The sequence below is a fragment of the Trachypithecus francoisi genome, unplaced genomic scaffold (assembly GCF_009764315.1).
Source record: "Trachypithecus francoisi isolate TF-2019V2 unplaced genomic scaffold, Tfra_2.0 Lachesis_group8, whole genome shotgun sequence".
NCBI lineage: Eukaryota > Metazoa > Chordata > Mammalia > Primates > Cercopithecidae > Trachypithecus > Trachypithecus francoisi.
In genome coordinates this window covers 56,175,475-56,187,692 of record NW_022681473.1, presented here as the reverse complement: position 1 = coordinate 56,187,692, position 12,218 = coordinate 56,175,475, and the positions used below count along the sequence as shown (strand labels likewise).

The following is a 12,218-nucleotide window of genomic DNA, read 5'->3' as shown; positions in this document are numbered from 1 at the left end:
CAGGAAAGCAAACCTTTCTTTCAAGGGCTTCCCCTGACTCCCAGCTTCCCACACCCAGTCTCCCTTACCCTCTCAAGAAAGGGCCCATCCTGTCTCAGTCAAGTGACAACCTCTGCACCCCTGGCCAGGTCTTTTCCCTCCTGTGCCTCTGTCTCCTCCTCTGTGGAGTGGGGAAAGAACTTTGTCTGCATCCCTGTCAATCAGTCATGTAACAGCTAGGAGAGCTCCTGGTACTGTGGGCAGAAGGACCCAGGAGACCCCAGGCCCTCAGGGGCATCCTGGGCAGGCCACAATCCCGAGCTTGCTGGTAAAGAGAGGTGATGCCACAAGCCCACCTTGTGCAGATGGACCCAACTGCACCCGCAGCCGCCCATGCTGATAAACCTCCATAAAAATCAGTGATCCATGCAGTTTTGTTTCAGGTGTTTTATTAAGTGGGCCATACTGTAGCTGGTTTCTAAGTTGCAAAACATAAATTTAATAATAATAACATAGCCAGTTAGATTGTGACAAGCTTTTCCTTTCCTTAAAAAAAGAAAATACTTAAAAACACACAATGGAGGGTTAAATAAATAAAACATTTTTAAAAAGAAAAAAGAAAAGAAAAACCTGTTAAAACATGCTTATGTTTACTTCTGTGAAACTGTGCCAACAGGAAATGTGATATTTGGCACGATGACACATCCCGGCATGTCTCCTTCCCAAATAATACTGATAAAAAAGAAAAGATGTGGGACTGACTCATCAGTGCTTGCTTAGAGGCACTACTAAAAATCCCTTTGATTGGAGCGTGGGGCTTCCCGCTCAGCACACCTGTGTGTGGCCTATGAAAGCCAAATATCCATAATAATGTTAATATAGAAAACATTAGTTTAAAAATGATGTGGAAGGGCCTCATTAATGCGACGGGGCAAGGAAACATAACTGTCCCGCACGCAGTGCCACAGGCTCAGTCCAGGGAGGCCTCAGGCTTCCAGCATGTGGCCACGGCAAGGGAGGGCACCAGCTTCAAAATAAGCGGCACCAGCCTCGCTCCCTCTCCCTATCACTCTTTCACATGAAAGTGTGTAAAAAGCAAATCGGCAAATAAACTCTAAAATAGATTATTTATTCCAAAAATCCTCTAGTTTTCTTTTTACAGTGAGTGTACATTTTGTCTCCTTCTCCTGCACAATCGCTTAAATCCATTTGGGAAGAAAGGTCAGAGCTGCAGGATGAGTCTTTCTCAGTCCTGATGCTGATTGGTCCTGGGAGGTCAGATGTCGATGCCCTTGACAAGAGACGTCTCCAGCGTGATGTTGAACTCCTGCAATGTCTGCAGCACGCGAATCAAGGAATTGACAAGTGTATGGTCTTTGATCAGTGCCACATCCTCATACATGTGTGCAGTGATGGGGCAGTCAGCCAGCAGGGCAATCCAGTGGTGTAGGAGGTGATCTCTGGCACAGCAGGAGCAGTCCAGGTGGGTCAGAGGGGAAGGGAAAAGGAAGACAAACAGTTAGTGCAAGGCCAAGGGGGAAACCATGAACTAAGTCTGAAGCTGGAGAAGCTGACAGCTCCCCCACAGCCCCTTTTCCCAAACAGGGACTGGCAAATAGGTCTTTCAGCTCCAGGACACCAAACAAACCTGACCCAAATCAGCCCTGTCACGAGCCCCCAGGCCTCCTCCTCCCCTGCCTCCCTCGCCCTGCCTAGACAGCCCCACCACTGGTGTCTCCCAGAGCTTCTCTCCTCCCACAGCTATCACCACTAGCAATAATAATAAGCACTAACCTCACACAGCACTCAGCATGTGCTGGTACTAACATAAAAGATTTAATCTTCATGATAACCCTATGATATGAGGTAGGTACTATTATTATCCCCACTTTACAGATGAAGAAAGTGGGGTAGATGGAAGTTAAGTAGCTTGTCCAAGACCACATGGCTAGTAAATGGATAACTTGAGATCTGAACGTAGTGAATGTGGTTCTGGAGTCTGTATTTAACCACTATGCCAATTCTCTCCCTTTATGCAGCCTGAATAAACTACTGCCTTAAGTTTATTTGAGCTTCATGCTCTCTCACCTGACCTACAGGAATAACCCCTAACAATCTCGTCCACTCTAATGCATACCACCCATAATATCAGATTAATATTACTTCAGTCTCCTGATGAAACAATTTTGTACTAATAATGAAAAGAATCTTTCTCTATCCCAGCTCAGGGGCCCTATCCTGTTTCCTATTACTGCCCTTGCCACATTCTGTTATTTCCTTCCATTAAAGGCTCACTTAAATACCAACTCCTCCCTGAAGTCTTCTCTGATCTTTCTCCTCTATCTTTTCAGCATATTGCATGAATGTACACTTCATTTTTGGACCCTCAAAACCTTCTTCCATGTTCTGTATTTAATTAGGACAAGTAAGCTTCTAAATGGTGGCTGGGTGTGGTGACTCACGCCTGTAATTTCAGCACTTTGGGAGGCCAAGACAGGCAGATCACCTGAGGTCGGGAGTTCAAGACCAGCCTGACCAACATGGAGAAACCCTGTCTCCACTAAAAATACAAAATTAGCCAGGCATGATCGCACATGCCTGTAATCCCAGCTACTCGGGAGGCTGAGGCAGGAGACTCGCTTGAACCCGGGAGGTAGAGGTTGTGGTGAGCCGAGATCGCACCATTGCACTCCAGCCTGGGCAACAGAGTGAAAGTCCATCTCTAAATAAATAAATGGCAAGGGGCCATGTTTTATTCAGCTCTCTTCCTACCAACTTCCATAAGGCCATTTAAATGTTTAATGAAGGAATAACTAGATATACTCTGCTTCAAACTTCCCCAGTGGTGTAATTTTGATCTTTCCTTTCAAAGTGGGGCCCCTCCGCCCCTGGTTACATACATGCTCTCATCCCTACCCCAACAGATCACCACACACATAAGTCATGTGTTGCTTAATGACAGGGACACAGTCTGAGAAATGTGTCATTAGGCAATTTTGTCACTGTGCAAACTTCATAGGGTTCTCATACAAACCTAGATGGTAGAGCCTACTATATGTCTAGTCTGTTGCTCCTAAGCTACAAATCGGTACAGCCCTGTCACCAGCCCCCAGGCCTGCTCTTCTACACTTCTTCTGGAGCTTCCTGCCAAAGCAGCCTGAAGAATAAAAATGAAGGAATACTGTGCTGAATACTGTAGGCAACTAAAACACAATGGTAAGTATTTGGATATCTAAACATATCTCAACATATAAAAGGTACAGTAAAAACAGAGTATTATAATCTTTTTTTTTTTGAGACGGAGTCCCACTCTGCCGCCCAGGCTGGAGTGCAGTGGCCGGATCTCAGCTCACTGCAAGCTCTGCCTCCGGGTTTATGCCATTCTCCTGCCTCAGCCTCCCAAGTAGCTGGGACTACAGGCGCCCGCTAGTTTTTCGTATTTTTTAGTAGAAACGGGGTTTCACCGTGTTAGCCAGGATGGTCTTGATCTCCTGACCTCGTGATCTGCCCATCTCAGCCTCCCAAAGTGCTGGGATTACAGGCTTGAGCCACCGCGCCCGGCCAAGTATTATAATCTTATAGGACCATCATCCCATAAACAGTCCATTACTGACAAATGTTGTTATGCGGCACATTTTATGTAGTGTGTGACCATACATGATACGCAAAGGAAATTCAGAGCTTCTAGGAAGCCTTCTAAGGCCTTATCTCCCTAAGGGCACCTGGTGAGCCATTCCTCACCCCTGCACCACACCAGGCCTCCAACACCACCACCAAGGCTAACTAACCACTGTGCACTCTGGGCCCCGAGTCTGCAGTACCTGGCTCCCAAGCACACCAGCATCTGAAACTTGCCGTCCTTGCCGATGTTCCGGGGAGTATTGTTGATTGCAGTGACAAATCGGCAGAAGTTCCGGGCTCTTGTATGCCAGTTTTCCTCAGGGACTACTTCATTCTGCTCTAATGTCTCATAATAGGTTTGTGCTTTTTCTGTGAAGAGTAGAAAAGCTTGCCAGTGAAAAGGCTCTCAACACCAACCTGATGGTCCTGCAGGCCACTTGCCATGGGCCTCTCCAAGTCCACGCAGGTAACTTAATGAGAATAGCACAAGTGTTCTGATGTCACCGGTCATGTTTCAAAATGATCCTTAGCTTCCCTATCCTTATTTTTTAAATTGAGTTATGTGGCCCTTGATCTAAAGATGTTCTTTTCCCTACTCTGAAGACACAAAAAATTCTGAGGATGGTTTCTTGCATGAAAATTCTCCATATTGGTGCAACATAGGGCTTGGGGCTCCAATACACTCAGCTGGACTTTGGGATCTATAAGGAGAAAGTGTGAGGACTCAGGACTAAGTCCATACTAAATAACAGATGTCTAGAATAATTTTTTCTGTCTAATTCTTAAGAGGTAAGCATTTACCAAGGGGGGAGGAGAGCTCTTGTCATTTCCTTTAAGAAAAACCAGAGCAGGCCGGGCGCGGTGGCTCAAGCCTGTAATCCCAGCACTTTGGGAGGCCGAGACGGGGGGATCACGAGGTCAGGAGATCGAGACCATCCTGGCTAACACGGTGAAACCCCGTCTCTACTAAAAAATACAAAAACTAGCCGGGCGTGGTGGCCTGCGCCTGTAGTCCCAGCTACTCAGGAGGCTGAGGCAGGAGAATGGCGTGAACCCGGGAGGCGGAGCTTGCAGTGAGCTGAGATCCGGCCACTGTACTCCAGCCTGGGTGACAGCGAGACTCCGTCTCAAAAAAAAAAAAAAAAAAAAAAAGAAAAACCAGAGCAAACAAATGAGATCTGAGAGTCACCTAATTTGGGTTCTGCCTCTCAGAGTGGTCAGCACCCATGCTATGTTGGCGAGTCCCCCTATATCTCTACATGCTTTTCCCACCCTCATACTCCAGCTCAACTCACCCAGGAAATCCCAAATGAAGACATTTTTGAAGAGCCGGGGTGATTTAAATCCATGCTGGAAAGCCTGTTCCAGGGCCGAGACAAGGCCACACTCTCCACAGAGCAACAGCGTCAGACTGCCTCGCTAAGTAAGGAAACAGGGGAGGATGCCAGGCTTGTCTCAGCCGAGCTGCCCTCCCACCACTGCATCCCTAAACCCACAGCCCAGAGTTGGGAAGGCTGCAAAAGACAGGCTAGGACTCCGTCTGTTCCCCTGACATGTGGCACAGTGCCTGGCTCAGAGCAGCTCCCAGTGAAGAGTTGTTGAATAAATGGATGAAAGAAGAGATGAGGGATCTGGGTCACACATAAGGAGATTCTCCACTGGAGGACAAAGCCAGTGTGGCCACTATTCAAGGAGACCCAGGCAAATCTAGAAGAGGACAGGAATGGGCACTGTTCACTAGGGGCCCAGGGACTCTACTGGGTCATCAGTATGGAGGGAAAACAGGGTAATCTGAGGCAAAGGCCCCCAGAGGAAGGAGTCTGCTCCATCTCCAACTAGCTGAGGCACACACTCTACAAGACTCTAGGGTGTCCACAGGACATGGGCCTGGAAGAGCATAACAGGATCATTGGAAAAACAAAATTATTCTCTCTTACTCAATGTAAGGCCCTGGATTGGAGGGCAGGAAGGCTCACCTCTTTCTCAGGCTTATGGAAGTGCTTCACAATGCCATTGACTGCCTCCCCGATGGACTCCTGGATCTGCCCAGTGTTCAGCTCTAATAAAAATCAAGCAGACATCCCTAACCAATCTCAGAGGCTAACAGTGCTTAGCTGCCTGAGCAGGAGACTGAGGACATGGGGAGGGCCCATAGGAGAGGCAGGGCAGCTGGACCCTAGGAAGCAGAGGCTCTTGTCCACCCAGCTCTGCTGATTTAGCTCTTCCACAAATCTTGGGGGAAAAACACAAAAGCTAACACCTTAGAGTTCTATCTCTAAGAAATGCTGGTAAAGTTTATTTTCCATTTTACTTTGGAATTGTGGGCAACCAAAAGAGAGTCATGCCTTGGCTGTGAAGCCCAGGAATCAGGAAGGAGAAGGCCAGAAAGTAGACCCTTCTCCTTTAATGGATCATGCATGAATATATACAGCACCCAGGCTTGGCAGCATGAGTTCTCTCCTCTCCTGCCAGCCCTCTAAGGAGAGTGCCAAATGCTCTCAGTGATTCGTAAGAGAAGGGTGCCACATGCCTGAGGTGGCTTTGTCAGCAGAAGTGTTTCCTAAGGCAGCTAAACAGGCTGGGATCCGGGTTCCCCATATCAGGGCCCACGAGATCCACCCATTCCCTAGACTGTGTGGCATGAGGGCCCAACCTCTCCTCCCACTTACTGGGCTTGTTGTTGGGTGAGATGGTAACAAGCCTCCGGATGACACTGGGGGACTGCTGCAGCGGCGGGGTCCGGCACGGCCTCTCATCCACCTCAGGCTGGGATGTGAGCAGCTCCCCAACTAGGATCCGCTCCAGGCTTCCATCATCCATGCCCTTCCCTAACCACCGGCCACAAGGGAACCTGAAGGTCAGACAATGGACTGTCAGCACATCCAGCTTCTCCCTGCTGCTCAGCAAGAGCCACAACAAAGCAATCCCTGGAGATAGGCTCTGAAACCAGGATAGAGACTCCTTCAAGGCTCTGCTGGTTCCACCATGTATCATCAGAGAAGCGACCTGAGTGGCATGGGTGGCCTGGGACCTGGGCACAGCAATTCCACACATCTTCACCTGGAAACCCTCCTTCCGGCCAGGCCTGATGGCTCATGCCTATAATCCCAGCACTTTTCAGAGGCCAAGGTGGCTGGATCACCTGAGGTCAGGAGTTCGAGACCAGCCTGGTCAACATGGCGAAACCGGTCTCTACCAAAAATACAAAATTAGCTGGGCGTAGTGGCGCATGCCTGTAATGCCAGCTACTCAGGGAGCTGAGGCAGGAGAATCACCTCAGCCCAGGAGGCAGAGGCTGCAGTGAGCCAAGATCACGCCACTGCACTCCAGCCTAGGTGACAGAGCAAGACTCCATCTCAAAAAAAAAAAAAAAGAGGAAACCCTCCTTCTACTTACTTTCAAGTGTATGAGGCAGAGCCAAACAGGAAGTTACCTCAGGTTATCGCAACCTAAAGGGTCTCCTTGGGAACTCCACATACCCAAGCATCAAACAGCTCCTGTAGACACACCTTGCCCTTCTACCTTACAGCCTGAGGGAACACTTACTTGTAGGTATGTCCTGTGATCTCATTCCTGACCATCACATACTCCACCAACCATTTGGCATACAGCCCAGAGTTATCATGGCCAATCTGGACAGTAGTAAGCTTCCCCAAGTTCTGGCACTGTTAAAGAATAGAGAAGATGAGGTAGGTCAGGAAAATCAGAGGAAAGAACAGTAGTCCTCAGAGGCACAGATCTGACTGGCTACCTGCAACGTGACCCCTCAGCATCTGCAGGGGTAGAGGTCATGGCTCTATATACTGCCAAAAGTGCGGTACAGCACTATCTCATGGGGGTGCCCAAGGCTGAGAAAGAAAACACTCTACCTAGAAGAAGAATAGGGCCTGGGAGCAAGAGGTTCTGGAAGTGGGTTCTGAGGTCTCTGGGAACAGGTGGGCTGAGTAGCTGAAAGAACTCCTGGGGACTTCTCGACACACTATGCATAGAGAGATGTGCAAGTCCAGACAAGGAAGTGCCTTCCAAACAGACACTGTTTAGACAGGGTGGGGTCCCCCTCCTCAGGGTCAGTCCTTGGCTCCAGCCTCAGATCATCTCAGGAAAGTCAGCTATACTGACGCATTACACTGTACATAGCAAGGCCTCTGAAAAACCCTGCACAAAACTCCCCAAAGCAGCTGTTGCAAACTCAGATCCCCACAGAGCTATGGCCCCAAATAACACATACCTCGAAGGTCATCTCTAGCACATTCCTGGGAATCTGCAGAATCTGTGTCTCACCCAATTCTCCTGATATACAGATCCATGGGTTGGCAGTGAACATGGAGCCCCCCAGCTTCTTGCTTGGTACGATCAGAATGTGGTACGGGATCACTGTTTAGGGGAAGCCACAAAAGTATTGAGGAGAATCAGGAATCCTTCCCATATCAGATGGGACTTTGACCTGCTCCAGGCAAGCTGGCACAACTGTGGCCCCTGCTATCCCAGCCCAAGCAAAGCCCTGGAACAACAGGGCCCCAGGACCTAGTCCCTGGCTGATGTAGAATATTAGCCAACTATTCCACAGCCCCTCCTCAATTTCACTTCTCTCAGGCTTACCACCCAAACATCAAAGATCCAAGCCTATCTATAGGCTCAGAGCTAAATGAACCTGTTGGTTAAACAATATCCCCAACTCCTAACGTACTGAACTGCTTTTTAGAGCACTCTTCAATCTATCATCTCATGAACCCTAATAACAATCATAACAATCTTTGGAGATGAAGTATTGCAATCCTTTTTCCAAGGCACAGAGAGAGAAACAGTTTGCCTCGGATCTTTTAAATTCCAGTCCAGTGCTACTTCTATTAAGCCCATAGCTCTAGTCTCTAAAAGGGAAGATGCAGCATCAGATAGAAACAAGAGTCCATGCTGCTGAGTAATTGGCCAAAGAACTTGCCAAGTGGCAAACTCAGAGACTAAACTCCACCCAGCAGAGAATCCTGGCATCAGGGAAAGAAGAGGCTCAAAGGGAATTAGACCATATTGAACCCTCTTCCCTATTCTGTAAATAGAGAGACTGGGACTCACAGCAGGATAGACTCTGCTCACAGACACATAATGAGTTAGCCAAAGCTGGGCCCAGACTTAAATCTCCCACTGGCATCTGGAGTTCTTTCTGCTACCTCAGGCAAGAGCTCTTTTTCCCTTCAGCCTGGTCTGAAATATTCTGTGATGCCAAGTGACACTCTCAGGTGAAAACAAAAGGGAGATTCTTTGTGGGTATGCAGGGAGGGAGGTAAACTGCATCAGCTCAACTGACTCCACTCCACCTTCATCACCTGAGGCTCCCAGAGCAGTGCCTAGGACAACATCGACAACACAATGGCAACAAAGACTGAGCTCTCCACTTCAGAACAAGAATGAGAAACTTCAGAGAAAACACAACCTCCAAGGAGGGCAAGCGCACCCCTCTCCCCACAGAAGCAAAAGACAAATAGAAAGTACAAGGGATAATCTTCTTTCTTTAAAAAGGGGACAATGAGTGAGTCTCAGGCAGGTTCATAAAGACTGCCTTGAGAAGGCCAGTGGGAGCACAGGGCTACTCACGGATAGTTGTGAAGACATTGGTGAAGCAAAAGTAATCGACGGCATTAAAAGACAGGAGGTGATAGAGGAACTGCTCCTTCTCGTCATCACAGCGCAGGAAGGCATAGCGCTTATATAACTTTCTGTTGGAGAGGAGGCAACACATCAGTCTCTGACCAAAAGGAAGGGAAAGAAACTAGAATTTTCAGTTCTGGAAGGAGACAGCTAAGGGAAGCATAAGATGTCAAGCCTCAAGTTCCTTAGGTTCACCCTCTAAAGGAACAAAGCTATCTACTCTAACTAAGCGACAGAGGGACAATGGTTTAAGCTACAGCAGGAACAACAAAAATCAAAAACTGCCTGTGTCCAAGGTATATGACGTTACCATAATGTCAAGTATCAAAAGTCATGAAATCTCCTTTTCTAAACTGAGGGCTGTAATGAAATTCCATCAGGGATGACACAGGTCCTCTCAGGCTTCTAGTTAGGCTGTCAGCTAGTGTACAGTGTGTGAGTGGCAGAGGATGAAGGTCTGCGGTCACCATTCATCACCAGGCCTAGTTTCAAACCCTGAGTAGATCTGAGAGCAGAGAGTCAGAACACTGCTCTGAATGGGGGTATAAGCCCAGGACAGCTTCAGAGGCGATAAAGGGCAGGCTTCTGCTCCCGCCTCTGATCCAGGTCACAGGCAAGGAAGAGCCATGCAGATCATATCCTTCCCCTTTTTTCAAACTTCCTCCCTTCATTTCCACTGCCTATTCGTCAGAGGTCAACTCCTTTGCCTGACATTCCAGGCCCTCTACAGCTTCAAAGCAATGATGTCTTCCCCCAAATAGAGGAGACACCCAGAGCCAAATGTGCAGGCCTTCAACACAAAGAACAAAAGAAGACAACTGTCCTGGTTGCCCAAGCTGCAATCACCATGGCCAGAGAGGTAAAGAATTCAGATCTGTGAGGTTCTACCTAGCCAGGTTTATAAGGTACTTTTAACAGATAATTTATCAACCCAGGCCTGTTATGTCCAGGTGCTGGAAAGCGCCTATCCTCAAATGCAGTCTAAGTGAATAAATCAGGTAAAGGCCATGGTATAGGACTGCTCACAATGAATAATCAAACAAAAGGCTGTTTTCTGGAATTTAAAGAGCCATATGCTTCAGTGGTCCTGGAAGGCCGCCTAGAACAAGAAGGACCTGAAGGGCAGCAGAAATTTAGACAAGTGTTGTACAGATAGGTTTGGAAACCAGTTTGGCTGGAGTTGAGGGTTCAGTGAAGTGATCAGTCAGCAATGAGACTAAGAAGTTAGGCTATTGTACCAAGGGTGTCAAATGAAACAAACAAACAAACAAAAAGGCTATTCAAATGAAGGAAGGTCCTAAAATTTTAAACTAAGGAGTTTGCAATCTGCCCAGTAAGTAAGAGGTTTCTGCAATTTGCCCTAGAAAAAGAGACAGACATGACCAACTTCAGGAAATTTAAATTTAGTGCAGGTGAGAAGTGAAAGGGAAATGAGGATTAAACTAAGTCTGTGCAGTAAAAATGGTAAGGAGACAGGTGGGACAGAGGTGAAAGACCTGAAATCTGTATGTGGGAGATAAAGCAAAGCAAGGAGTCAAAACTGACTCCAAATTTTGAATGTAGGTATGGAGAAGAAGTGGGGGTAAGCTTTTCAGAGAGCACAGCGGCGACATTAACAAAAAATCTGAGAGTAAAGTAGTTATGGTGAAGACTCTGTGAAGCTTGCTTTTGTTCTCTCTGAGCTAAAGGTAAAATATCAGAATGGAAATAAATGCAGGAGTGGAGTTCAAAAGACATGTCAGGGCCAGAACTTCAGATGTGGGCATTTCCTGCTTAGAGGTGAGAGAAGTCATGAGAATGGGTGAGATCACCAAGTAAGAGAGCAAGCGAGAAAGCAACAAAGAGTGTGTGCATGCAAAGAATTGAAGACAGTGAAAGCCAACACTGTGCAAAGAGCAAGGGGAGAAAGAGAACAAGATGGTATAAGGTCATGGCAGCCACACAAAGTGAGTTTCAAGGTAAGAAGGGCACTACACGGTATTACTCACCACAGACAAGTTAAGGAGAAAGAGTTTAGGCTCCCTATATAGGAGCTAACTCATTTCTTCCTTTGGAATTTAGAATTCAGTGGGTACCGTGAATATACAGCCCCCATGAATATACAACCCTGCCTCCGCCTTACTGCATCTCCAAGCTACAAACAGTCCTGGCAACTAGCTGGAAATCGCAGAGACTGAGGGACATTCTATCAAGATATACTCTTCACAGGCTGTCCACCTCCTGTCTCTGCAGCTATACACACCTTTTACGTGCACTGGCTGAATCCCTAGTGGACGCTAAGCAACATGCTCAGCCTTGGGAAAGGGACAGGTTTATGCCTTCAATGAAAGCAAACGTCAGTAAGTAGCAAGCAAATAGATAATGATAATACAACACATCGTGGTAAAAAGGGGATGAACAAATATTCTAACAAACGTTATGCATGCCTGGAGGAGGGATGAACCACGTTTCTGGGGAGTCCAGGAAAACTCTGGGAAAGAAAACTGGGCCCTGAAGAAGTTTACCAGGTAGAGTGCGGACAGGGACTAGGGTCATGCAGAAGTACAGACAAGAAAAGGCTACAGACATCCTGAGAGGAGTGAGGGGTATGATGTGTTGAACAAGAGAGAGAAGAGGACATCTCAGAAGTTTCCTTTTAATTCTCCAATCCTTTGCTCCCCAGAACACAAAAGAGACAAAGGAAATGCCTTATGTCCAAGAGGTATACATGTCACCTGAATACAGGAAGGAGAGGAGGACCTCATCCTTCTCACTACCTCTCTAAGAAAGCTAGTTTTGGGCATGCAGGTTGAGAAGACAGGGAGAACCGATATAGCAGAAGTATTCTACTGATAAAAAGGGAGAAGAGGAAATACTGCAAAACCTTCATAAGCAAAGAGGTTAGCTGAATGCAGCAGCAATGAATACTCCCCCTTCCCACACAAGTTTCCAATCTCTTCCCTCCATTCCTGGGAGCCTGCTTCTACTCCTGGCGG

The 12,218-nt window shown here is 47.4% G+C and overlaps 1 protein-coding gene across 4 annotated transcripts in view; it reads right to left on the bottom strand.

Moving 5' to 3' along the window:
- Positions 1 to 411: 411 nt before the first annotated feature.
- Positions 412 to 12,218, bottom strand: part of DENND5A (DENN domain containing 5A) — a 125,577-nt gene continuing 113,770 nt past the window's right edge. Inside the window, exons 16-23 of one of the 4 annotated variants that reach the window (XM_033207622.1) lie at positions 9,190 to 9,311; positions 7,829 to 7,974; positions 7,147 to 7,265; positions 6,270 to 6,451; positions 5,577 to 5,659; positions 4,896 to 5,019; positions 3,801 to 3,969; positions 412 to 1,439 (exon numbers count right to left, since the gene is read on the bottom strand). In XM_033207622.1, coding sequence (XP_033063513.1) covers positions 1,256 to 1,439; positions 3,801 to 3,969; positions 4,896 to 5,019; positions 5,577 to 5,659; positions 6,270 to 6,451; positions 7,147 to 7,265; positions 7,829 to 7,974; positions 9,190 to 9,311 — 1,129 coding nt within the window. In that variant the 3' untranslated portion in view covers positions 412 to 1,255. Of the gene's footprint in view, positions 1,440 to 3,800; positions 3,970 to 4,895; positions 5,020 to 5,576; positions 5,660 to 6,269; positions 6,452 to 7,146; positions 7,266 to 7,828; positions 7,975 to 9,189; positions 9,312 to 12,218 lie in introns of those variants that run through there. The other 3 variants (XM_033207623.1, XR_004436190.1, XR_004436191.1) reach the window with 3 other exon arrangements.